At 48.9% G+C, this 27,211-nt stretch overlaps 1 protein-coding gene across 4 annotated transcripts in view; it reads left to right on the top strand.

The window, feature by feature from the left end:
- The window catches only part of RAB30 (RAB30, member RAS oncogene family), a 75,345-nt gene that overhangs the window by 38,746 nt on the left and 9,388 nt on the right, over nt 1–27,211 (top strand). For 2 of the 4 annotated variants that reach the window (XM_030558436.1, XM_030558442.1), the window contains 2 exons: nt 20,611–20,711; nt 22,954–23,037. In XM_030558436.1, the coding sequence (XP_030414296.1) occupies nt 20,619–20,711; nt 22,954–23,037 (177 nt within the window). In that variant the 5' untranslated portion in view covers nt 20,611–20,618. Of the gene's footprint in view, nt 1–10,972; nt 11,580–20,218; nt 20,322–20,610; nt 20,712–22,953; nt 23,038–27,211 lie in introns of those variants that run through there. The other 2 variants (XM_030558444.1, XM_030558443.1) reach the window with 2 other exon arrangements.

Genomic DNA, 27,211 nt, shown 5'->3' with positions numbered 1-27,211 from the left:
AGGACTCTGGGCTCCCCGCTGCTGTGGGCAGCCCAGAGCCTTTTGAATCCCGGCCGCGGCTGAGATTTAAAGAGCTCTGGGCTCCCCGCCGCTGCAGGCAGCTCAGAGCCTTTTGAATCTCGGCTGAGATTTAAAGAGCTCTGAGCTCCCTGCCACTGCGAGCAGCCCAGAGCTTTTTGAATCGCAGCCGCGGCTGGGATTTAAAGAGCTCTGAGCTCCCCACCGCTGCGGGCAGCCCAGAGCCTTTTGAATCCCGGCCGCGGCTGGGATTTAAAGAACTCTGGGCTCCGCTGCAGGCAGCTCAGAGCCTTTTGAATCCTGCCGCGGGCCGTATGTTGTGCAGTCCTGCTCAAGATCCTTAGATGTTCTTTTTTGAGGGCTGGAGGAGGAGGGGGAGGGTGAAGTAAGGGTGAAGTTATGGGCGTGTTCTACATCGGGGTGGGCAAACTTTTTGGCTTGAGGGCCACATCGGGGTTCCAAATCTGTATGGAGGGCCGGGTAGGAAAGGCTGTACCTCCCCAAACCCTAACCCTATCTGCCCCTCCACTTCCCGCCCCCTGACTGCCCCCTCAGAACTCCTGACCCATCCAACCTCCCCTGTTCCTTGTCCCCTGACCACCACCTCCAGGACCCCCCCCCATCCAACCCCCTCCCCGCTCCCTGACTGCCCTGACCCTATTCACACCCCCGCCCCCTGACAGATTCTCCCCTGGGACCCCAGCCCCCTATCTCACCCCCTCTCTAGAAAGCCCCTTTCAGGATGCAGCCTGCAAACATGGGCGGAGGACTCAGGAGGCGCAGGGGCAGCCGTGCAGCTGGAGAGAAGCGGCGGTTTCCCCTTCAAAGCGCCACTTCTCTCCAGTTGGCTGTGCAGCTGCCTGGTGCTCCTCCTGAGTCCTCCAGCCGCGTTCCTCATGCTCTCACCACCCGCACCGCCTGCCTGCTCCCCTGAGGCTGCCAGTGAGCCTCCCTCCCTGCTCTCCCCTGCCCCCAACGTGCAGCCCCTTCCCGCTCTGACGGTGTGGTGAGCTGAGGCTGCGGGGGGGAGGGGACAGTCAGGGAGGGGCCAGGGGCTAGCCTGCCCAGCTGGCAGTTCAAGGGCCGGGCAGGACAGTCCCGCAGGCTATAGTTTGCCCACCTCTGTTCTACATTCTTCTTTGTAAAACCCCTTTACAATACAAATGTTGCACTCAATTGAAGTGCTCCATGTTACAGACTAGAATTCTGGAAAATTCACCTTTTTCACAAACACACCCATTCTGGATTTAGAAGAATGCAAATAACATCTAACTATTTGTTTTCCCCCACTCCTACAGTAAAGGACAATATCAAGTCACCTGAGACAGCCATAGGTGCCAAAAACCTCACATGCCTTGTTTTGCTGAATTTTATTCCCTCTGTACTATATAATAGTATTTTCATTTTATATATAACACGAATAGTTAACAGATGCACCTTAGCTGATCTAATAGATAATTTAAAAAGTCTAATTTATTCTTCATTTACTTTTTTTTATTTCACTCTTAGGCTGGTCAAATATTACTTTTTCTCTGTCAGTTTCACGCTCTGGTTCTATTATAGACTATAATCTCCTTTGGGAAATGATAGAAGCTCTGTCACTTGAGTTATCAAATGCTAGACTGGAAAAATAGACCCAAGGAACAGTCTTGCTGTAGCAGGAAGATTAGACGCCCTCATCAGCCTCTTGCCTGATGTCTTGGGGTCAGAATGCTGAAGAGTGATATTGATCTGATCAAAATAACCAAACTGTTGTCTCCCTTAAATTAAAGGGATACTTTTTAATTTGAAATTTATTTAATTAATAAAAGCAGCAAAGAATCCTGTGGCACCTTATAGACACAGATGTTTTGGAGCATGAGCTTTCGTGGGTGAATACCCACTTCCTCAGATGCATGTAGTGGAAATTTCCAGGGGCAGGTATATATATGCTAGCAAGCAAGCTAGAGATAACGAGGTCAGTTCAATCAGGGACGATGAGGCCCTGTTCTAGCAGTTGAGGTGTGAAAACCAAGAGAGGAAAAACTGGTTCTGTAGTTGGCAAGCCATTCACAGTCTTTGTTCAATCCTGAGCTGATGGTGTCAAATTTGCAGATGAACTGAAGCTCAGCAGTTTCTCTTTGAAGTCTGGTCCTGAAGTTTTTTTGCTGCAGGATGGCCACCTTAAGGTCGGCTATAGTGTGGCCAGGGAGGTTGAAGTGCTCTCCTACAGGTTTTTGTATATTGCCATTCCTAATGTTTGATTTGTGTCCACTGATCCTTTTCCGTAGAGACTGTCCAGTTTGGCCGATGTACATAGCAGAGGGGCATTGCTGGCATATGATGGCGTATATTACATTGGTGGATGTGCAGGTGAATGAACCAGTGATGGTGTGGCTGATCTGGTTAGGTCCTGTGATGGTGTCGCTGGTGTAGATATATGGGCAGAGTTGGCATCGAGGTTTGTTGCATGGATTGGTTCCTGAGCTAGAGTTACTATGGTGCGGTGTGCAGTTACTGATGAGAATATGTTTCAGGTTGGCAGGTTGTCTGTGGGCAAGGACTGGCCTGCCACCCAAGGCCTGTGAAAGTGTGGGATCATTGTCCAGGATGGGTTGTAGATCCTTGATGATGCGTTGGAGGGGTTTTAGCTGGGGGCTGTATGTGATGGCCAGTGGAGTCCTGTTGGTTTCTTTCTTGGGTTTGACTTGCAGTAGGACACTTCACCTCTCTACAAAGGAAAAAGGACTGTAAGCTGTCTAAACTCCTACCTGCCACAGGGGGCCACAACCGTGGTACCAGTAACCCACCCAGCAATATCGTCAATCTATCCAACTACACACTCAGCCCAGAAGAAAAGTCTGTCCTATCTCAGGGACTCTCTTTCTGCCCTACCACCCCCACCAACATGATACAGTTCTGTGGCGATCTGGAAGCCTACTTTCGCCATCTCCGACTCAAAGAATACTTCCAGGACAACACTGAACAGTGCACTGATACACAGGTGCCCTCCCACCAACAGCACAAGAAGAAGAACTCCACATGGACTCCTCCTGAGGGTTGAAATGACAGTCTGGACCTATACATTGAACGCTTCTGCTGGCGTGCACAGGCAGAAATCGTGGAACAACAACATCGCTTGCCTCACAACCTAAGTCGTGCAGAACGCAATGCCATCCACAGCCTCAGAAACCACCCTGACATTATCATCAAAGAGGCTGATAAAGGAGGTGCCATTGTCGTCATGAACAGGTCTGACTACCAAAAGGAGGCCTCCAGACAACTCTCCAATACCAAATTCTACAGGCCACTTCACTCAGATCCCACTGAGGAATACACTAAGAAACTACAGCATGTACTCAGGACACTCCCGACACTAACACCAGAAGAAATTAACATACCCCTAGAGCCCCGACCAGGGTTATTCTATCTACTACCCAAGATCCACAAACCCGGAAATCCTGGATGCCCCATCATCTCGGGCATTGGCACTCTCACTGAAGGACTGTCTGGATATATGGACTCTCTACTCAGACCCTATGCCACCAGCATTCCCAGCTGTCTCCGTGACACCACTGATTTTCTGAGGAAACTACAATGCATTGGTCACCTCCCAAAAAACACCATCCTAGCCACCATGGATGTAGAGGCTCTCTACACAAACATCCCACACACAGATGGAATACAAGCTGTCAGGTACACTATCCCTGATGATGCCACAGCACAACTGGCTGCTGAGCTCTGTGCCTTTATACTTACACACAACTATTTCAAACTTGATGACAATATATATCTCCAGATCAGTGGCACTGCTATGGGCACCCACATGGCCCCACAATATGCCAATATCTTTATGGCCGACCTGGAACAACGCTTCCTCAGCTCTCGTCCACTCACACCCCTTCTCTATCTACGCTACATTGATGACATCTTCATCATCTGGACCCATGGGAAGGAGATTCTGGAAAAATTCCACCACGATTTCAACAGCTTCCACCCCACCATCAACCTCAGCCTGGACCAATCTACACAGGAGGTCCACTTTCTAGAAACCACAGTGCAAATAAGTGATGGTCACATTAACACCACCCTATATCGAAAACCTACCGACCACTGTGCCTACCTTCATGCCTCCAGCTTCCATCCCGGACACATCACACGATCCATTGTCTACAGCCAAGCACTGAGGTACAACCGCATCTGCTCTAACCCCTCAGACAGAGACCAACACCTACAAAATCTCCACCAAGCATTCTCAAAACTACAATACCCGCATGAGGAAATAAGGAAACAGATCAACAGAGCCAGACGTGTACCCAGAAGCCTCCTACTGCAAGACAAACCCAAGAAAGAAACCAACAGGACTCCACTGGCCATCACATACAGCCCCCAGCTAAAACCCCTCCAACGCATCATCAAGGATCTACAACCCATCCTGGACAATGATCCCACATTTTCACAGGCCTTGGGTGGCAGGCCAGTCCTTGCCCACAGACAACCTGCCAACCTGAAACATATTCTCATCAGTAACTGCACACCGCACCATAGTAACTCTAGCTCAGGAACCAATCCATGCAACAAACCTCGATGCCAACTCTGCCCACATATCTACACCAGCGACACCATCACAGGACCTAACCAGATCAGCCACACCTTCACTGGTTCATTCACCTGCACATCCACCAATGTAATATACGCCATCATATGCCAGCAATGCCCCTCTGCTATGTACATCGGCCAAACTGGACAGTCTCTACGGAAAAGGATCAGTGGACACAAATCAGACATTAGGAATGGCAATATACAAAAACCTGTAGGAGAGCACTTCAACCTCCCTGGCCACACTATAGCCGACCTTAAGGTGGCCATCCTGCAGCAAAAAAACTTCAGGACCAGACTTCAAAGAGAAACTGCTGAGCTTCAGTTCATCTGCAAATTTGACACCATCAGCTCAGGATTGAACAAAGACTGTGAATGGCTTGCCAACTACAGAACCAGTTTTTCCTCTCTTGGTTTTCACACCTCAACTGCTAGAACAGGGCCTCATCGTCCCTGATTGAACTGACCTCGTTATGTCTAGCTTGCTTGCTAGCATATATATACCTGCCCCTGGAAATTTCCACTACATGCATCTGAGGAAGTGGGTATTCACCCACGAAAGCTCATGCTCCAAAACATCTGTTAGTCTATAAGGTGCCACAGGATTCTTTGCTGCTTTTACAGATCCAGACTAACACGGCTACCCCTCTGATACTTTAATTAATAAATGAGTTAAAAGTAGTTTTCAGGTACCATCCCTGCCCCTTAAGTCTTCTTGTTAATAATTTTTTGATCCTATTAAAGTCTGTGGTCAAGCAGGGAAACCTGACTGCCTCTACTGGGAAGACAGTGAAACTTACTATATACAAGTGCTGTCAGATACATACATTAAAGAAACTGGGGCAGGGAAACAAGAAAATGTTGCTTTTTCTAATCTTTTTAATAATGATGTTAGCTTTTTTTGGTTATAATAATGGAGAAAAATGTTCAGGTAGAAGTTAGGTTCTTTCCCTCCACTTCTGACTGTGTTGCTTTTATTATTTTTTATATATGGGGTTTTGAAGATGTAAGCAGAGTCAGGATGAGCGCTACTCTGACATCTGGTGCTGAATTGTAGAGAGTGTGGAAAGAATTTCAAGAATTGCATTGGCATCCACCCCCACCACTTAGCATAACCCCACAGCAGCTTGGGATGGTGATTTTAACAGCTCTGGGATCCCCAATTTCTTTGTTATTGGGGCAGGGAAAAAAAAAAGTTTGTCACCCAGATTGTGTGGATAGGGAGCTGTGGGACTGCTTTGTGACAGAAGTGACTCAACCTCAGTTGGGTGGTACTTGCTAAACATGAGACATGGGTTCCAAAACCCCATGAAGGGAGAGAGGTTGGGGACTGGTGTGTGTACCTGATGGTATGGGCCCTTTTTGAGGGCCTGGAACACCAATTGCACATCCTCCTCTCTCCAATGTTAAAGAGTAGAGCTAATTTTTGATTCTATTAGGAGTCCATCTAGAGACTGCTGAGCTGAATTCATGATGGGCCAATGGTGCAGCAGCACCAGGGCTCCCCTACTAAGAGCTGAAATCACTGAAAGAGCTGAATTGAGATCATGGAGTGCTGTGTTAACTAGTGGGGGGAGTCTGAAGACCTATTGTTAAGTGGCTGGCAGAGCAGTTTGCAGCGTGTTGGCGCAGCCCATTGAACAGTGAGCAGAATGAAGGGGTTTGCAGGGAGTGGTGAAGGCTGCAGCAGAACTCCATGGAGAGGCGGAGCAATTGGCTCTGGCCCATGTAAGGTGCCCCCTAACACCCTGTGTGGACTTCCCCCCCCCCTTTCCACCCAGGCTGGTGGGGGGGGATTAAAACTCTGCAGATAAACTCTCGAATTCTGAGGTGGCACTGACCAGAGACTTTTGGGTTGTTGGACTTTGGGGTGATTGGACTTAAGACCCTAAGGGGAAAAGGACATTGCCAAATGTACCTGGGGTTGGGTTTTTTTGTTTGTTTATGGTTTGTGTTATAATCCTGTTTGTGGTGTTTCTCCAGTGGGATGCCGCATTAATTCCTTCATTTATTAAAAAAGGTTTTGCTACACTCAGACTCCGTGCTTGTGAGAGGGGAAGTATTGCCTCCTAGAGACACCCAGGGGGGTGTGGTATGTAAGTGTCCCAGATCACTGGGTGGGGGCTCGAGCCGGTTATGCATGGTGTTATTGAAACGGAACCCCTGCATACTGAACCCGGCCCTTGTTGCCGCCAATTCAGAGGGGCAGAAGGGTTACAAAAATGTTGGCAGTTCTCCTTAAAAATGTCTAAACATGTTTGGTTTAATATATTGTAAAGCAAAACATCTGTACTCCAGAGCTAAGATATGAGACACCAAGTTGCAGCCTGGAACTAGTGTTGTTTGAATTACATCTTCTTAAATGTCATGGGAGTTCCAATGGAACTGCCAACACAGCATTTGGCTGCTATAATAGAAGAAAAATGTGTGTGTGTGTGTGTGTGTGTGTGTGTGTGTGTGTGTGTGTGTGTGTGTGTGTGTGTGTGTGTGTGAGATTGACATGTAGAGAAATGGGTGCTGATACGGCAAGCACTTCAGCACACACTTAACTTTGCTCACATGTGTAGTCCTGTTGAAGCTGGGTTCCATGTAGGAGTGATCACGGTTGTTTTTTAATATAGATTGTAATTGTGTTCCAACTACAAGGCCAAATTTTGTCTTCCCAACTAGTGTGGTTTTCTGTAGTCAATACATATAGTCTACAGCAGAGGTGGGCAAACTGTGGCCCGTGGGCCACATCTGGCCCACGGTACCATCCTGCCCGGCCCTTGAGTTCCCAGCTGGGGAGGAGAGCCCCTGGCCCCTCCCCTGCTGTCTGTTCACCCCCGCAGCCTGGGCTTGCTGTGCCACCAGCGCTCTGGGCGGCGGGGCTGCGAGCTCCTGCTGGGCAGCGCGGCTGCGTGAGCTGCCGGCCTGCCCTGGTGCTCTGAGCGGCATGGTAAGGGGGTGGGAGCATGGGGGTTTGATAAGGGGCTGGCATTCCCAGGGGGCAGTCAGGGGACAGGGAGCAGGGGCAGTTGGATAACTGTGAGAGTCCCAGGGGGCCTGTCAGGTGGTGGGGGCGTGGATAGGGGTTGGGGCAGTCAGAGAACAGGGAGCAGGGGTGGTTGGATAGGAGGTGGGGTCCCAGAAGGGGGCGGTTAGGAGCGGGGGGTTTCAGGAGGGGGCGTTCAAGGGACAAAGAGCGGGGGAGTGGATGGGTCTGGGGTTCTGAGAGGGGCAGTCAGGGGGCGGGAAGTGGGAGAGAGCGGATAAGGGAAGGGGGCCAGGCTGTTTGGGGAGGCACAGCCTTTCGTACCCGGCCTTCCATACAGTTTTGGAACCCCGATGTGGCCCTCGGGCCAAAAAGTTTGCCCACCCCTGGTCTACAGTGTACTATTATAAACCCTTGCAGTCTCTTCTGACCCTATGGTTCTATGATCCTATTATTCTGATATTGGACAGATATAATGTAAATGTGCGTCAATAACCTTTTAATTTATATCGTCTATCTATTCAGCTGTGCTGTATTGTTCAGCCCTTTGTCAGTGGTGGGGGATGTTTAATAAACAAAATTACTTACCCATGACACTTCTGTCAATAGGACATCTTAATACTATTTAACGGACTCTGAAGAATGATATTTATCTTTTTGCTGCCCTTTGCCTGGCAGTGCCTCCCTCCTCTTGTGGACTGTGCACCATCACCACCCTGTTTCAGATCTCCCTTCATAATTCACTATCTCTGTGCTACAGCTGTGCCATCTACTCTACTCCAGCACCTAATCATCTAAAAGCTAATGTTACAAAAAGGTACTAAATAGAATAAAACCACTAGTATGATTGACTGGGCCCATAAGGAACAACCCTCCTCAGAGCTGTAACAGAGCGGCCTTTGGCGGGATACTACTAAGAGTATCAATTTAGGATAAATTGCTTAGAGCAGGACAGTCAGAGCCTATGACTGGGGGTCTTTCACTACTAAGGCACACCAAACCAGCCAACAGAGAGGACTTTGGTTTTACCCCACTGGCTAACCAGAAGTCATACAAGCAATTCCCTCAGATGCTCCAGTTTCCCAGTATCACCACCAGCACCACTCCTTATGGAAGTGAATGGTTATGAAAACCAATACCCCAGTAAAAGAAAAAAGGTTCTCCTGATCCCAAAGGACCAAGCCCCAGATTTAGGTCAATATACAAGTCAGATCTTACCCACAAATTACGCTGTTGCCAATTCTTTAGAATCTAAAGGTTTATTCACAAAAAGAAAGAAATATAGATGAGAGTTAAAACTGGTTAAATGGAATCAATTACATACAACATTTGCAAAGTTCTTAGTTCAGGCTTGTTTCAGGCTTGATGGGATTACTGCTGATTTTAAACCAATCAAGTTTATGGAGTATAAACATCCCAGCTTGGCTGGGTCATTCAGTCTTTTGTTCAGACCTTCAGTTTCAAGCACAGTTCCTCCAGAAGTCAGAAGCAGGATTGAAGACAAAATGGAGATGTCTCCCAGGGGCCTTATATAGTTTCTCCCATGTGAAAGATCCCCATTGTTCTTTCTGTGGAAAATCACAGGAGCAAGATGGAGTTTGGAGTCACATGGGCAAATCACATGTCCATGCATGACTCAGTTTGCAGGTAGAGCAGCTACCTTGAAGGTTCACAGAAAGGCTCCTCAGATGTGGATTGGAGTCTCCCAAGGTCCATTGTCAGTTAAGTGTTTCTTGATTGGGCACTTAATCTGAAAAATCCTTTCTCAAGAAGCTGAAAGATCCTTTCTCAAAATGCTTCATTAATGCTACTTAGAATCAAACACATTGAGATACAAGTACATAGCCTATATTTATAACTTCAAATACAAAAATGATACACACATACAGACAGCATAATCATAACCAGCAAATTACAACCTTTTCATAGACACCTCTCTTGACCTCCTTAGTACAAGATTTGGTGCAACTGTAGGACCTTGGTTGCAACAATGATCTATGTGGTCACAGTTCATATCAATAACGTCACAAAAGCTCAGTATTCCCTTCCTTTTATTTTCCAGTGCATTTGCCCGTTTTCTTCTGCAATCCCTTTACTCATCCTGGAGATGGATCTGTTGTCCTTGTTATATTATTGTCTATGGCACCCTGATCCAGCAGAGTGATCCATACAAGTTAATTCTTAAGCCTAGGTTGAATCCTATGGATTTTAATTGTTCTCTATGTAGGCAGACCCCTCTGCAGGATCATGGCTCAGTTTTTGGGACCTGAATCTCTAGCAATTGAAATACTACACTTTTTCGATTGAGGTCCATGGAAATGTTGCTATTGAAGTTCTTTAGGACATTGACCTATTTTATTGGCTTTATTTTAAAGCTCTGAGAACACAGTTCATTGTTACTGGGGACACTTTTTGTCTTGATTCCCGGGGAAAAGCTTATTTTCTGATCTCCAGAGTGTGTAAAAGAGTAGCTTAGGGTAACTTATCTTCTGGCTGATCTGAGAAATGCCTGGCCTTTTAACCTCGGTAGTCACTTAAGGTTTCCTTGGGAAGAGTAGTGGGTGGAAATCGTAGCCATTACACCAGGTCTGAATTCGGCCTCAAATGTAAACCCTGCCCCAGGCAGAGTTGCTATACCTCAGAGAGGGAGAAGAGCCAGAGGCTCCATGAAGTCTGTTAAGGACACTACACTTGGCCATCTGTTATGTGTGGGACGTGCTCAGGTACTACCCAGATTGAAGATTGGTGTTAGCCTAAAACTCTAGGATAGGAAGATCATGTGAAAAGCCCATGGGGCACATACGTGAGTGTGAGGGCACGTCAAGCTTGCAGCCTCACTCCTTTTAAAACGAGAACTCAATTGCCTCAAAGCAGTTAACATTTCCCAGCTAACTTTTGAATCATTACCCTGAACTTAGCCTGCTTGTTCTGTTACCCTGAGTGACTGTGCATTGTATGTTCAGTCGTCAGGATGTCAAAGATAAGGAGGAATCTTCTGTCTCCATTCAAACAGACACACAGAAGAGCAGTGCAAAGATCAGATAAAATAAACTATCCAGGCTGTAGGAAGCACAGTGGAAAAATATTAAAGAGCTCAGCTTGGGAGAACTAATATGTGAAGTGATCCAAATGCAGGGAGAATAAAACTCACTTGGAAAGAAACTAAATAAAACTGGAAATTAAATTCCCTGGGGAATAAATCCCAGGGCACTTATATACTGCAGATAAATTCCTTGCCCATAGCACATGCTGAACAAAATATTAACCCAGAAAAATATCTTAATTGTCCACAAAGTCTACTGTGCCTCATGCAGATGATTGAGGGGAAAAATGTCAGGCTCAAAAAAAAAGGGGGGGGGGAATTCTGCTGACTTTACTCCCATGGGTAGGTCCCATTGAGGTTCCTAGCAACAAGATGAAGCACAGAACTTCCCACAGGAGCTGAGTGGGGTGGGCAGTAGGTCTCTGTCAGAAGGGAGCAGTCTCGGGGCAAGCACACCATGCTTTCCCACTACAATGGGGACTATAGAGCTGCCTGTGGGCCCATTGTGCTGAGGTGCCCCCTTTAAGATATTTCTTTGGGAAGTGGAGGATCTGGTTTGGAGAGGGTGCATGGAAGGTATTGGAAAGAGATGCATGCACTGGGACTTAAAGTGGGGAGGCCAGTAGATTTCCCCCGCCCTCTTTTTCCCCCCCTCAGGCATTCCCCTACTCCCAACCAGCAACCTGACCCCCTTGGTCCATGAGCCCCTACGCACACCCTCTCCAAATTTCAGTGAGTGGCGTTGCGACTTGGTGCCTGGGGTTGCAGTGCCACTCATGTCTGGCTAGGTCCAAAAGTGGGTCTTGGCCTAAGTGGTACTGCTGCTCCCGGCTTCATGGCTCTGGCTATCTGTAGATAACTCGTCGGTCCATAATGTGCTTCTGGGAAGAAATGAAGTCTCGCCCTCTGACAGTGATTTGTGAAGTGTTTTTCTTCCCTTTGTGCCTCTTCTGGATTTCACTAAGGGTGAGTGTGATGCAATTCCTACTTGTTAATTTTAAGTAATAATGCTTAGCCGATCACAAGTGAATAACGAGGAGTTGTTTTACTCTGAATCAGTAACTAAAAAATACTAATGCCAAAGTTCCTTTGAGATCCCCTAGTCCCTGGCCAGTGAGAACAACAGTTATGGTGGTTAAAAAACACTTGCTCGGTTAAGAGAGAAAGAGGAAAGAAAAATTTATTAATATGCAACTGAGTCATCAGAAAAAGTCCCTTGGCTAAAAGTTGCAGAAGCAAGAAAACTCTATCAGAGTAATGTAGCTTTTTGATTAGTCCTGTGCTGACAGGTTTAGGATCTGTGCACTGTGTTTCTATATAATGTCAAGAGTTCATAATCGAAGGCCCAAGTCCTGCAAGGAGTTCTGTGCAGGTGAAACCCCATACCATGGAGACCCCTCTGACTTCAGTGAGACTTGGCGCAGAAGTCTGCATTCAGAGCTCATTGCAGGTTGCGGGGGCTGGGATTACTTAAGGCCTTGCCTTGGCACAAAAGCTGCTGTACTGCTTTAACTAGACCAGTATTGTTAAAATGGTACAACTTCTCTAGTGTGGCTGCAGCTATACTGCTATAAAGGTGCTTGGACTGGTATTCTTACACCTCTAAGGGCACGAGATTAAGCTATACCAGTATTTTACCTCAGTATAACTGTGTACACACTAGGGGTTGTATGAGTATAACTATTCTGGTAAATCATTCCCATGCCAACCTATTTATATGGTACAAAACTGTGTATAGACCTGACCTAAGTGAGTTAGGAGTACAAATCCCGTTGACTTGTTTTCTTAACAAAACTTGTGCTTCTAACTCATTGAGGCACTTCAGAAAATTCCACATAGGGCCTAAAAGTTAGCCAAGTTGAATTTAGGACACACTGGGAAGCCTAGAGGTGCCCTTCTGATTTTTACAAGTGGGAAATGAATGAAGAGAGAAATGGTTTAATAAACTGGGAGAAGGCCGAGATTTTTAACTCCTCATGTCTTGCTCAGCCCGTGTTATTTTTTCTGTATTTCTTGCTCATTCCATCCTTGCTCATTCACACCCTTTGTTTAGTTTTAGTTCTGGTATTTAATCTCTTATTTTGTTTGTTTATGGCTTTGGCAACTGGCTTGTCTTGTTTCAGTTTTGGGTCACTATCTCATACGATTAGTCTTGGAGTCTAACAAAGAGGATCAGACATAACTCTAGGGTATGCCTGAGCTGTTTAGCATTCATAAATATAAATATGAGAAAGCTACAAGCAAGTTTATCTTGAAGTTTCCTGAGAAGATAAGTTTGAATGTTGGATGACTTCAGGGAACTGGCAATGGGAGTCATGTGACCAGATGAAATATATCCCAGGTTTTGAAGGACCACAGGGATCTCTGGTCCAGAACCAGTGCTAAGGAAGTTTTTACTGGTATGGAAATAACTTGCATTGGTTCACCAAAGTTTTCTAGCTTGGGCAAGTCATGAAGCATGAAACATTTTAACAGTGGTGTCACACATTTAATTTTAAGAGGGATGTCAGTTTTTCTTGGTACCGTTGCTGTTTGTGACGGGGTCTGCTTACTCCGCACTAGCCCAGACAGGGTTAAGCCCATATTATTGGTAGTGGAAGTCCCACTCCCCAGGCAGGACTGGGCATGCTCCAAATGCTCTGGCAGTATAAAGGGAGGAAGCCCAGCTTATTCTGGGCTGGAGGCTGCAGGGGAAGAACCTGTCTGGGAAGCTCCTGCGGAGAATTAGCCACTGCCCCTGACTGCTCTGGGAACAGAGTCTCCCTGGGCCCACTTTGACCCCTGTGGGGGGAGGAGCCACAGGAGGAGACCAGCACCACAGACCACGGAGCATCCGAAGCCTCGTGGGAGACCTCAACGCGGGAGTGTGACAGAATGGTACCTCCCATCTGGGAAACCTCAATATGTTCCTTCCCCCCCGCTACCCACCCCCGCTTAGTCAGTGGCAAATTGCTCCGCCACTGTGAGGGCCCTGGGTCAGGGCCTGGTGGAGTCGAGTGGGCCTGGGTTCCCTACTGGGGCTGCCACACCCCTTGATGGGTGCCCCTTCATTGAACTCTGGCTGCTAGGCCATGCTGCCTTGCACCCCAAGGGTGGCTCTGTTGACCTCAGGATGCTTGGCCGTGCTGCCCCGATCCTAGGGGCCATCACCTGTGTTTTTGGACTTTAGACCTAGAGCTGGTCATCTGGAAAGCCCGGGAGTGGACGCGAAGGCAGTGTGCTTCCGCCCTCTACCCCCTGTTGGTGTGATTTGGTGGGGGGCAGCATAGACCACCACAGATGGTGGAGAATGTGGGCATTGACCAGGATCTGCTGAAAGGTCCAGGGGAAGGAATCTAGGGTACAGGAGCCCCACTGCCGTCCAAGATGGATACTGAGAAGCTTCTAAAGTGGATGCTGGAGAGTCAGCAAGAGCAGGGGGCTCAGCAGTGGCAGCAACAGGCTCAGATGATGTAGCTGATGGCCAGCAGCAGCAGATGACCCAGCATCAGGAACAACAGCAGCAACTCCTTCATGAGTTAGCTGCCCAGCAACAAGTACAACAAGAACGCCTGGTCCAGCAGGTGGCAACTCTATTATGCCCGCCGGGCGCCCCAGCCCCTGCATCCACAGGGGCTGGGGCGCCCGGCGGGCATAATAGAGTTGCCACCTGCTGGACCAGGCGTTCTTGTTGTACTTGTTGCTGGAGACTTTGGTGGGGCTCGACTACGGGCCGTGGCCCAATGGGTGCAGGACCACTGTTGGAGATGGTTGAACCCAGAAGGTTTGACTGGGCCCCAGGTGGCAGAGATGGTGGCGGTAGAACTATCTGGCGTCCGAGGGGGGCCGAGGCACCAACCCGGGGATCTGGAAACGTGAGCAGAAGGGATGGGCCAGGCAAGGGAAACCCACGGGGAGCGGAGGCTGGGAACCCTCGTCCATCGCCTGCTCCACACTCACTAAGCCCCCCAGCCCCAAACCCAGACACCAGGTCACCCGAACTCTGATTCAAAATGATCGGCACCCACAAGAGGGACCAGGCTCGCCAAAAGAAGGCCCCAGGCCCGGAAGCCCGAAATCGCTGCTGGGAGTGTGGCCAAGAGAGGCATTTTTGGCAGGAATGTCCATTCATGGACTTGAGCTATGGCAAGTCTGGGTCACTGGCCAAAGAGCTTGGATAAGAAGTCTGGGAAAGTTCTTGGTCCTTGTACAGGTCGAAGAGACCCTCACAAAAGCCCTTGTGGACTCGGGATGTAGCCAGACCCTCATACAGGAGGGGCTGGTCCCTGACCTTAAACCCTCTGGTGAACAGATGCACTTATAATGTGTCCATGGGGATATCCGTCCTTATCCCACGGCCTCGGTGAGGATTGAGATTTGCCACCGGGAGGAAATCCTCCATGTGGGCATGGTCCCCAGATTGGCCTACCCCATTGTGCTGGGGCGAGACTGGCCGGAATTCAGGGAGATCCTCTGGAAGTATCAACTGCCTGCCCCATGAGCAGAAGGGGCTAGGCCTCCATGGAAGGGACTACTTGGACACACAATGGAGGCAGACCCTGTGGATGGAACATCTGTGGCTAAGAAGGCACCTGCCAACCCCCGCACCACAATGTACCTGTCCAGGGAAGAGCTGGAACGAGATGTAGATTTTGTACAGTAGCAGAGAGAGGACCTGACCCTCAGTAGTGCCTGGGAGCAGGCCACCACCCCAGGTTTGTGGTGGACACACCTTTGAGACTTCCACGGGGCCCCGATTTGAGATCTGGTGGGATCACCTATTGTGGGTGGTTCAGGAACCACAAACACCTGAGCCGCTCCATTATCTGTTGGTCCCCTGTAGGTTGCAACAAAGCCTCCTACAGTTAGCCCATGCAAACCCCTGGGCAGGACACCTGAGGCGGGAAAAGACTCTCCAGAGGGTGGCCTGCCATTTATTTATTTATTTATTTATTTTGGCCTGGCATTCACCAAGAGGTCCGAGGCTATTGTGCATCTTGCCCGGATGTCAGTGGACCAGGCTGAAAGGTGTACCCCGGGCACCCCTAATACTCCTGCCAGTGGTCAGCATACCCTTGAACGCATCGGGATGGACCTAATTGGCCCCCCATAAAGAAGTAAGACAGGGAATCAATGTATTCTGGTGATTGTGGACTACACGACACGTTATCCTGAAGCTGTCCCCCTTCGAGCAGCCACGGTGCCTGTGATTGCTGCTGAACTCGTGAAAGTCTTTGCTAGGGTCGGGATACCTCCGGAGATCCTGACTGACCAGGGCACGAACATATCTTCTAAACTGATAGCAGAGTTGTGCTACCTCCTGAATATATGGACTCTCCAGATGTTAGTCTACCACCTACAAACGGACAGTCTAGTGGAGCGCTTTAGCGGTATCCTGAAGTGCATGTTGCGGAAATTTGTGGAGGAGAACCCAGCCACTGGGATGCACTATTGCCAGCCCTGCTGTTCGCTATAAGGGAGGTACCCCAAATGTCAACCAGGTTCTCCCTCTTTGAACTCTTGTATGGCAGGCAACCCAGAGGGATCCTTGACCTCCTGAGAGAAGACTGGGAGGTACAAGAGACATGGGTACTTGGGACCACCCAGTATGTGCTACGCCTCCAAGAGCGGCTCTGGGCCCTAGGTGCTTTCACCCAAGAGAACCTGATGTGGGCCCAAAAGACGCAAGAATGGCTCTATAACAGAGGAACCAAGGTGCAAAGTTCTGATGCGGGGGGATTGCTTGTTGCTCTTGTTGCCCTCCACAGAGTCAAAGCTCCTGGCCAAATGGCAGGGGCCTTATGAGGTGATCCAGCGGGTTGGACTAGTAGATTATGAAGTCTGGCTGCCAGGATGACGGAGGGAGACCTGTACATACCACATGAATCTTTTGAAGGCCAGGGAGTCCTTGTTCATTGCCCCATCAACCCTGGGCCTAGAACTTGTACTCCTAATGGGGGAACCCCCGGATCCAAGGCCAGCTATACTTGGGGAAGGCCTCACGCCTGCACAGCAGGAACAAATACGGCATCTCATAAGGGACTTCCATGACGTTCTATCAACCTACCTGGGATGAACCAACCTTACAAGCCATCACATTGCGACAACACCCAGTCAGAGAGTGAAGGACAACAACAGACCGCTGCCCTGGAAGATGTGGGCTGCAATACCACAGGAACTGGATACAATGCTTGAGATGCGGGTGGTCAAGGAATTGAAGAGTGAATGGCGAAGCCCAATTGTTCTAGTCCTAACTTAATTCTGTATCCATTTCCGGAAGGTCAATGCTATCTCCTGGTTTGATGTGCACACAATGCTCCATATAGAAGAACTCATAGAACAACTCTGGGGAGTGAGGTGTTTGTCAACCCTAGATTTAAACTAAGGGTACTGGCATATCCCCCTAACAGCAAACTCTCGGGGGGAGGGGGAGAGAATGGCCTTTCTGATGCCATTCGTTCTCTTCCACTCTTCCACATTGGGGCTACATGGGGCTGCAGCTACTTTTCAGCAGCTGATGAATAAGATCTTGCTGCCTCATGATCAGTGTGCGGCAGCCTATATAGATGACATTGTAATCTACAGTAGTAACTGGGAGGACACCCTACAACACCTTGCTGGGGTGTTCCAGGCTCTTAGGGAAGCCAGCCAACCCGGTGAAGTGCCATCTCGGGCAGGAAGAGGTGACATACCTTGGGTACATAGTAGGGGGAGGGAAGTTGCGCCCCCTAATTAATAAGGTACAAGCTCTTATGGATACACCCATGCCCAAGTTGAAGAAACGTAAGCCAATTTTTGGGACTGGCTGGGTACTATCGCCGTTTTGTACCAGACTTCGTGACTATAGCCGCCCCCATTTTGGACCTGACAAAGAACTCTCAGTCGCGACAGGTGTGATGGTCTGACCAGTGCGATGAGGCCTTCAAGACTCTGAAACAGTGATTGACACAGGAATGTGTCCTACAAAACCCCAACTTTTCAAAGGAGTTAATACTCCAAACAGACACCTAGAGGTGGACTTTGGGGCCATACTCTCCCAGGAGCTGGAGGGGGAAGAACCTCCAGTACTGTACCTGAGTTGCAAATTATTTCCTCAGGAACAACACTACTCAACAATAGAGAAAAGGCCCTGGCTGTGAAATGGGCTATTGATGCCTTACACAATTACCTGCTGGGGAACACCTTCAAATTAATCACAGACCATGTTCCTCTCAGGTAGATACACAGCATGAAGGACATGAACCCCTAGATTATGTGCTGGTACCTCTCACTCCAACCCCTACGACTTCTGCCTGTTTCATTGTCCGGGTAAGACCCACGTTAATGCGGATTTTTTTTTTCTAGATTGGGAGGGGGAGAAAGAGAAGATGGACCACCCTCGGAAGCTCTTCTTAAGTGGGAGGGTGTGTCACGAGGTCAGCTTAGCCCAGACAGGGTTAAGCCCATATTATTGACAGCAGAAGGCAGGACTGGGTATGCTCCAAATGCTCTAGCAGCATAAAGGGAGGGAGCCCAGCTCATTCTGGGCTGGAGGCTGCAGGGGAAGGACCTGTCTTGGAAGCTCCTGCAGAGGACCAGCCACAGCCCCTGACTGCTCAGGGAACCAGTGTCTCCCTGGGCCCGCTTCGACCCCTGCGACCGGAGGAGCCACAGGAGGTGACCAGCACCACAGAGCATCCAAAGCCTTGTGGGAGACCTCAGTGCAGATACTGGTAGGAAATGACCCAGGGTGGGTGATGGAGTGGTACCTTCCACCTGGGAAACCTCAGCGTTTGTGTGACGAGGAGGCGGTGTAGACTGATACACTGTTGTTTGTTACCAGGTGTGTAACACTTGCATAGTTCCACAAAACATAAAAAAAAAAAAGATTTAAAGGGACAAGATTCTCTGCTGTTCCAAGTTCTCATGCTGTGAAGATGGGGATGGAAGGACATCATGGAGCTTGTTACACTCTTCTTGGCCCTTGTGCAGGGTAGACTCAAGCGACCATCCACCAGACCTGAGCACAGTCACAGCAGATCTGTTAGTGAGTTATTGGCAACTGATGCTGTTTGGCCCTGGCAAAATGAGTTGTATATTAAATGAATCAGTCCAGTTCATCTTGACCACTTGTGTATGTCACACAAATCACCATCCCATTAGTCACTAACTGTTGACACCTGCTGTTTTGTAGGCTTGGTGGAAAGGCCAAGGGTTAACTAGATGCGGCAGCTGAGCTGGCCTCTTGGCTCCTTTTCTGTCATGCCTGCCAAAAACTCCACAGTGGTTGGGCAGCCCTTGTGCTGTGACCAGTGCCTATCACGCAGACCAGTGTTGTCTCATTGTTAACTTGTTCTGCCCTTGTCTGTTGTGTCTGCCTGTTGTCTTTTGTCTTATATTTGGGTTGTAAACTCTATGAGGCTGGGACCATCTTTTTTGTTCAACACCTTGCACAAAGGGGCCCTGAGCAGTGGTTGGGGGGTTCCCAGGTGCTGCTGCAATACAAATGATAATCTCAGGACTGTTCCTTCCCGGTGGGTTGGAGGCATAGTGGCAGGCTGATGGGGAGAGGCTTTTGTTGTTCATACTGCATTTGTTTTCTGACTCAGCCCTTCCCCTGGGTCCACCCATCCAGGCCATATCCAAACGGTGCTATTTCTACCTGCATAATGTTTCTAGTAGTCAAGCTCTTCCACCTGTCCAGATTCCCAAGATTCTTGTTCAGCCCTTCATCTCGTGCCCTGACTGCTGTAATCTCCTCCTCTGCTGGCCTTGATGCCAACCTTATTGTCTACTGAAAAACTAGGCGCAAAGATCATCTTCCTGTCTCATTACTCTGACCACATCACCTTCCTCTTTGCATCCCTCCACTGGTTTCTCCTCCTACCCCACCAAATACAGTTTAAGGATACGTAGAAGGCCTTTCCCCATTTAGCCAAGGCTGTCTCTGCTTATTAGGCCGTCAGCCTTGCTTTCCCCTTGCCAATGAGGGCAGGCTTGATTGTCAGCTTCTATGTTGATTCCCACGCCGTCCCCTGTGCATGGGCAAACTCCTTGACAAAAATAATAAGCCTTTCACCTGTTTTTAAAACCCTCTTTTAAAATCTTTCCTCAGCCATAGTGCCACCGAGTTGCTACCTCCTGGCATTACTTAGGCAGGAGGTGAGCTAAGATTTTGGCTTTATGCCAAACCCTGTTCATTTTATTGTTAGTTCATTTTCCTATTTACTAGCCCCCTCCACCCCCCCTGCATTCCCCAATTTTTTTTCCTTTTCATCCACTTGTTACATCCTGCCAGATGCAAATTGTGCACTTCCTGGGGCAGGGATGTCTCCTGTGCCATCGGTCTGCACAGTACCTAGCACAATGTGGCCCAATTATCAGAATATGAATATTAATATGTTCTCTTTTGAAAGAGAAAACTAGTGGCTTAGCCCAAACCAGATGCATTGGAAGCAAAAGGTTTAATGAAACCTAGGGCCTGTCTCTCCGAGGCTTAAGTAGTAGTCTGTGTAAGGCTCCTTATGGAAACTGAGCAAGGCAGGTCCGTAAACCACCATCTGTAATTCGGTATAATTGGCAGCCTGAACACTGAGGACCCCACAGAATGGAGTTAAAGTCCACACTCAGTCATCTTTTTACAACAGATTTTTTTTTTTTTTTTTGCCAGGCAGGATGGCAAAGGTTGAATTGGTTCTGCAGGCTTGTGGTCAGGTTTGTGGACATGCGAAATGCCTCTGTGTCAGGAAGGTAGGAGCCCTCTCACTGTTATAAGTGCAATTCCTTTATCTTATCAGCAGTGCAAACTCTGTAATGACCTTTGTCCTGAGTATTTGGAGGAGTAAAGTTCACCAGTAACTAAACTGTTGTTGCAAGGGACTCTGAAAACTGCATTGATTTGTTAGTGGTGCCCTGCAGGAATATCACATGCCGGCTCCTGAGGGTAAAGCGACAATGCAGAGCTAGCACTCTTACCAGCTGCTTGAACCTCAGCTGATGCTTCCCTTTTGGCTTATTTATATTTCTCTTTCCCTTGCAGCTGTGTAAATGAGTATGGAAGATTATGATTTTCTGTTCAAAATTGTTTTAATTGGCAACGCTGGCGTGGGGAAAACCTGCTTAGTCCGACGCTTCACTCAGGTAGGATGTTTCTTCTTTTAATGGGGAAAATGCTTCGATGCGTATTCGGGCGGTTTTTGGTTTGTGTGCGTAAATCCATTTGAATGAGTAGCTGTCTCTAAAATAACTTGGAACTGAGGTGCACGCCCACAACGCAGATCAGCTAAAGCACTTTGTTGTGATACCAACATCCCCAGAACAAGTCCTGGTGCTGTAAGTGTACCTGCAAGGGGTTATGTCCTACAAAACTAGCCCCCTTGTTGGCAGATCTAGCTGAGAGAAAAACGAGGAGACTATCGATAGGCATGATTTGGGTCACCAAGACTGAAGTACCCTCTTGCTGCATTCCATCGCTCTTCGACCCTGAACCCTGCAGAGGTTTGGGAAGCTTTCAAACTGCTGTCTGGATAGAGAAATTCAGTGTCTGGGGTTTTCAGTGCAGCACCTTCCTTCATACTCCCTTTAAAAATTAAGCTTTGCAAGTGTTGTAAAGGCTATTTAATGATGACTTAAAAAAGGGGGGTGGAGAGATGAGCCCATATATTGCTCAGCAAACCTCTCAACCCCCTGCTTTTGTTGTCTTCTGTGACCCATACAGCTAAATCCTTAAAATAGAAATGGGGGTTGGGTAAGTCCCTGCTTGCCTTGCAGAAGTTTAAAAAATCACAAGTGTTGGGGCTGATTTCCTTTTCCGTGCAATGATACTGGGGAAAAGGAGGGGCAGGATTTCTGTAACCGAGGTTAAGGGGAAGTTTGCATGATATTGTATGTAACACAAGCTGTGGTTTCTGGGCAAGTTTCACTTTAAAGTCTCAGCACTTTTTCCCTGTGATTGATTTCTAGCCTCTGCAACCATCAGCAGCAAACCAAAGCTTGGAAAGCAGCAGAATTGGCTGCAGATTTTACAGTTTAGCCCTAGTGCTGCCCGCTATTTGCTTGCAGCTGGAGAGGGAGGAAAAGAGTGAGTTTAAGATTTCCAGAGACTTATTTTTAAAACCAATGTGGCTTTGTGTAGGTCTACAGGCCTAGAAACCAATAATTGAAAAGCTATTATTGTTTTATTTATTATTTATATAATAGTACCACGAAACAGAAGTTGAAATCTTTTGATGTTGCTACTGTCAGGATAGCCGCTGTCTGTTCGTTCACTCACACAAACCTTTGTACAAGCATGCGAGAGTATCGCTTGGAAAGTGGCTTTCACAGGGTTGCAGGATAGCGCTGGGGAAATGGAAAGAGGTGATGACAAAATGTTCTCTTCTAATGAATGCTCCTGAAGCTTTTGCCACCACTGGTTCCTGGGAACTGAGAAATTGACATGGTGAATGAGCTGAATGGCGGATCTAGTCCAGTCCCCCGTCTCTGACATCAGTCAATACCAGATGCCTCAGAGGAGGCTGTAAACATCTATAGTTCTTTTTTCTTTTCCTCCTCCTCTTTCTCAATCCCCTTTTCCTCTATTTTGCCCTCCCTCTCCCTGCCTCACAAGTCAAGTTGTCACGTTCCTTACTCTATGGAAAACAACTGGAGTTGAACTGGAGAGACCTTTGTACAGCAAGAAACATGATCAGTTGTTCTTTTGTCCCAAGTAACGTAAGAGTTGATTTTGCTGCCACTCCTTCCATTGGATTCCCAGTGCACTCAGATGGAGATTTGTGTATGGAGTGTGGGGGAGAGTCCAGTCCTCCATTAGTTAGGGCGTCAGAACAACTGATTGCATCTCCTGTGGCACAGAGGTCTCTCTGAATTCCTAGATCATAGATTCTCAGGCCAGTCTGACCTCCTGTATAGCATGGGCCATAGAGCTCCCCCAAAATCATTCCTTCAGCATATCTTTAAAAAAACCCCATCCAGCTATGATTTAAAAACTGCCAATGATGGAGAATCCACCACAACCCTTGATATTGTTCCAATGCTAATTACCCTCTTGTTAAAAAGTTGCACAATATTTTCAGTTTGAATTTGTCTAGCTTCAACTTCCAGGCATTGGATTGTGTTAGTCCGTTCTCTGCTAGGCTGAAGAGCCCATTATTAAATATTTATCCCCTGTGTAGGTACTTGCAGACTGTGATCAAATCACTCTGAGTTGTTTCCCCATCTATTGCTACTTCTCTCTGATGGAAAAGAACTGTTTGGGGAGAGGGGAATAGAATTAAAGAGGAAGAAGGATGGGACAAAAATCTGGTGGGGGTTCATCAGCAGGTGAAATCTTCTTTCTTATCTTACTGCAGAATCTGCTTTAACCAAACTGCTTTCTTTGTAGGGGCTTTTCCCACCAGGTCAAGGAGCCACTATCGGAGTTGACTTTATGATTAAGACTGTGGAGATAAAAGGTGAAAAAGTGAAGGTAGGAAACTACCAACTTGCTTCGTTGTGTTCAGGAGCGCATTTACCCATGAAACAAACACACTGTGCAGTGGCCCAATGACAGACAGGAGGGCCCCCAAAATGCAGGACAAATATCATCTGACAACCCGGTGACACAGCAGGGCTCAGGCAGGCAGGCTGCCTGAATGCCATGGACAGTGGCCCCACACTGCTTCCGGAAGCATCTGGCTGCTGGCACATCTCTGTGCGCCCTTGGTGGTGGGGAGGCTTCTCCGCGTGCTGCTCCCACTCGGAGCAGCACACAGAGACCTGCTGCTGCTCCCACCCACCCACCTCAGGGAGCGCACAGAGATGTGCCAGCAGCAGGGCTAAGGCGGCTTCTTGCACTCTCTGCCTCGCTTCCGGGAGCGGCATGGCACAGAGGAAGCAGCTGGCATGTCCCCGCAGCCTGTGGTGGGGGGTGTCTCCACACACTGCCCCCGCCCTGAGCGCCGACCCCACAGCTCCCATTGGCCAGGAACTGCAGCCAGTGGGAGCTGTGGGGGCAGCACCTGCGGGCAGTGGTGCGCGGAGGTCCCCAGCCCTCCCCACCTAGGAGCCAGTGTCAGAGGCGTGCGTATGCCGGTCACTTTGGGAACTGCGCTGCCCGAAGTAAGCACTGCCCCTCTGCCACACACCCCCCCCCGCACCCCAACCCTCTGCCCCAGCCCAGAGCCCGCACCCCGACCCCCTCCCACACCCCAACTCCCTGCCTCAGCTCAGAGCCTGCACTCCTCCCAGAGCCTGACCGCCACACCCCTTCCTGCACCCTAACCCCCTGCCCCAATCAAAGTACCTCACTTTATTTTCATTTACTTCCTATTACTTATAGGAGGAGGATGAATGAAAAAAAGAATGAAAAATGGGGTGGAGGAGATAAGAGAGAATGTTCTTTTTCTTGGCTGGGTGCTGAGGGGCGGGGGGGGGGGGTTCCTCCCAAAATGAAGCTGCGCACAGGGCCCCGCTAACTCTAAATCCGCCACTCGTGTTACTGTCTGGGTTAAGGTGAACCATGCAGTATTCATTTCTCTCTTCGTAATCTGTGGGGGAAGCAATTGCTTGAATGACATATAGGAGAGGGCGTGTGCGTGTAGCCTTATTGCCTGGAAAAGTCTGGACCCTTCAGTCCTATTCCTGCCTCTGACTTGTTGAGACCTTGGGTATATCATTTCGGTGCTGTGCCTCTGTTCATCTGTGAGGATAATAACAGTGCACCTTTGAAGAAGGGTGTTGCAAAATACCATCCATATTTGCACAGTGCTTGCGTATTAGGGTTTATGGAAATGCAAAGAATTATTTCAGTTCAACCTCCATTTACTGAACTCCTGTTAATTCAGATGTGGTATGCACCCTCACCACCCCCCAGCTGTAGTCATTGCAGTGCTGCCCCTGCAGAGCTCCTGAGGTTGACAGGTGTGGACCTGCAGGCTTGTGGAGTTCTGCAGGACTGAAGGACCCTAGAAATACCTCCAGTTCTGGTTGAGCTGGCCAGCCTGAGAGAAACTGGGTGACTCTAGTGTGGCAAAGTAGAGGGAAGCGTGATGATCCGTGCCTCCAATGTTGTGAAGGTTTCGGGTGACCCCTGAAGTTTTCCTAGAGTTCAGTTCCCTGCTATATTAGTACAAGCTCAGACAGAAATGAAAAAATATAGTTGATTTCTCTTCTCTCCCTTCTCGTAGTCTACTGGGTACTCAGATGAGGGAGCCAAGGTGGTGCAAATTACTGGCTGTGTGGATTAAGCACACAAGGCAACGTTTTCAAATGTGGGTATCTGAAGTCAGGTACCTAAATCTATTTAGATGATGAAAAGTGGTCTGATTTTTTATCCGATATTCTGAGAACCTGCAGCTCCCATGGGGTCCTCAGCTTGTCTGAGAAAATCAGGCTATAGTTTGCTTAAATAGGGATTGACACCTAATGATTGACTTTTTTTTAATTATAGGAGTGTCTAGAGTCCCCAGCCCCATTGTGCTAGGGCTTGTACAAATCTGTAGTAAGAGACAGTCTCTGCAGTAGGAGCTTACAGTCTCTCCAGATGATACTACTTCCTTTCTTTCACCCTTCATCTTGATTTTATAAACTGGAAACGGAATTGCAAAAAGACTAAATGACTTTTCCCAAGGTCACACAGTCAGTCTGTGGCACAGCTGGGATTTGAGCCCGGATCTCTGAAGTCCGATGCAGTCCATCAACCACAAGACCATCCTTCCTTCCTTAGTTTAAAAAGTTTTGCCTTGATGTCCCGTCTGCTCTGTAGAGGGATTACAGTTCTCATGGCACTTTTTAGAAAGAAGGGCATTTCCCCCCATTTTCCCATTACCTGCCTGTCATGTGGAGGTGTGTTCATTCCTACCCTCAAACTATGAGTGGCTGCTGGCCAGTGGTGGTCTATGTGTATAATTTGTGATTTAGGTTCTTTATAGGGGTGCTGTATAAATGTACATGCATCTTCTTAGAGAGAGACGGAAGTCATGAGTGGGGCCGATAGACTCTTTGTTCATAGAAGGTGAAGGAAAAAATGGAAATCCACAGGCGTGTTGATCCAAAAAATCAATTGATATACTTAGGGAGGGAGCACCAGGCAGCTCTTACTCATGTAGCTTGTACTTCTGTGTCAATAAGCTCAGCACTCACTGACCTTGGCTGCATTGGAAGGGACATAAACTTTTTGGCAAGATAACGTATGGGAAGGAGTTGTTTGCAGACCTGATAGAAAGAGGGGTTTTCTTTCCACTTTAATTTTCCCAAAGACAATTCCAGGCCAAGATTTTCTTAAAGTGGGAGTCTGATGTTAGGCTACTCATGCAATATTTCGGCATCTAAATAAATGGCCTGCTTTAAATGGAAATGCTGGCTGCTTAGCTCTCTTGAAAATCATACCACTTACGGATGTAGGACAGGGGTGGGCAAACTTTTTGGGCCGAGGGTCATATCTGGGTAGGGAAATTGTATGCAGGGCCGGGGCAGGGTCTTGGGGTGTGGGAGGGGGTGTAGTGTGCAGGAAGGGGCTCAGGGCATGGGAGTGGGACAGAGGAGAGGTGTGGGTATCTTGTGGGGGGGCTCAGGGCAGGGGGTTAGGGTGCAGGAGGGTTGTGGGGTGTACAAGGGGGTTCAGGGCAGGGAATTGGGTGCAGGGTGCACCAGGGAGCTCAGGGCAGGGGGTTGCGGTGCAGGGTGCAGCAGGGAGTTCAGGGCAAGGGGCTGCGGTGCAGGAGGGGTGCGGGGTGTACGAGGGGGCTCAGAGCAGGGGGTTGGGGTACAAGGTGCAGGCAAGGGATTCAGGGCAGGAGGTTGGGGTGCACGGGGTGCAGGGTGCAGCAGGGAGTTCAGGGCAGGGGGCTGGGGTGCAGGAGAGGTGTAGGGTGTATGAAGGGGCGTAGGGCAGGGGGTTGGGGTGCTGGAGGGGTGCGAGGTGCAGGCAGGGGGCTTAGGGCAGGGAATTGGGGGATGGGCTGCAGGAGGGGTTCGGGCTCCAGCATTCAGGCTCCTAAAGCAGCTCTGAGTGGCAGCGGCGTGCGCCAGGGCATGCTCCCTGCATGCCTGCCCCTGCCCCACGTACTGAGCCCAGAGAAGCACTGCAGCCCCTGGGGGATAAGGGGGCTGGGGGTTCCTCATGCTCTGCCCTTGCCATGCCTCCAGTACCTCCCCTGAAGCTCCCATTGCAGTTCCCCGTTCCCAGGCAATGGGTGCTGTGGGGGATGGTGCCTGGAGGCGAGGGCAACGCACGGAGCCCTCTGCCCCCCCGCCCAGGGGCCACAGGGACGTGGTGCTGGCCGCTTCTGAGAGTGGCATGGGGCCCATGGCGCCCCAGGGGGCAATCCTGTTGGCCGGATCCAAAGCCCTAAGGGGCTGGATCTGGCCCGCGGGCCGTAGTTTGCCCACCCTTGATGTAGGAGCCTAGTTTTAGACAACAGTTTTTGAAAATCTTGGACGCATTCTTCTCTAACTTGGGAGTTTCCTGTTTCTCTCTTCCAACTTCTTTTTATACTGGAAAGTCACCCTGAAGGTTGTTAGTGAGGTGCTGGTGCAAACCTGTATCTTGTGGAGGTTCTTTAGTAAATACTAAGCAGCTGATGGTAGCAAAATATGATCTGAGCACTGGCTTGAGAAGCAGCAATCACCAGGGTGCTAATTCTGGCTCTAGTGACGCCTCC

Source organism: Gopherus evgoodei, chromosome 1, assembly GCF_007399415.2.
Source record: "Gopherus evgoodei ecotype Sinaloan lineage chromosome 1, rGopEvg1_v1.p, whole genome shotgun sequence".
NCBI lineage: Eukaryota > Metazoa > Chordata > Testudines > Testudinidae > Gopherus > Gopherus evgoodei.
The sequence above is the reverse complement of the archived record's forward strand: the minus strand, read 5'-3'. Positions and strand labels throughout refer to the sequence as shown.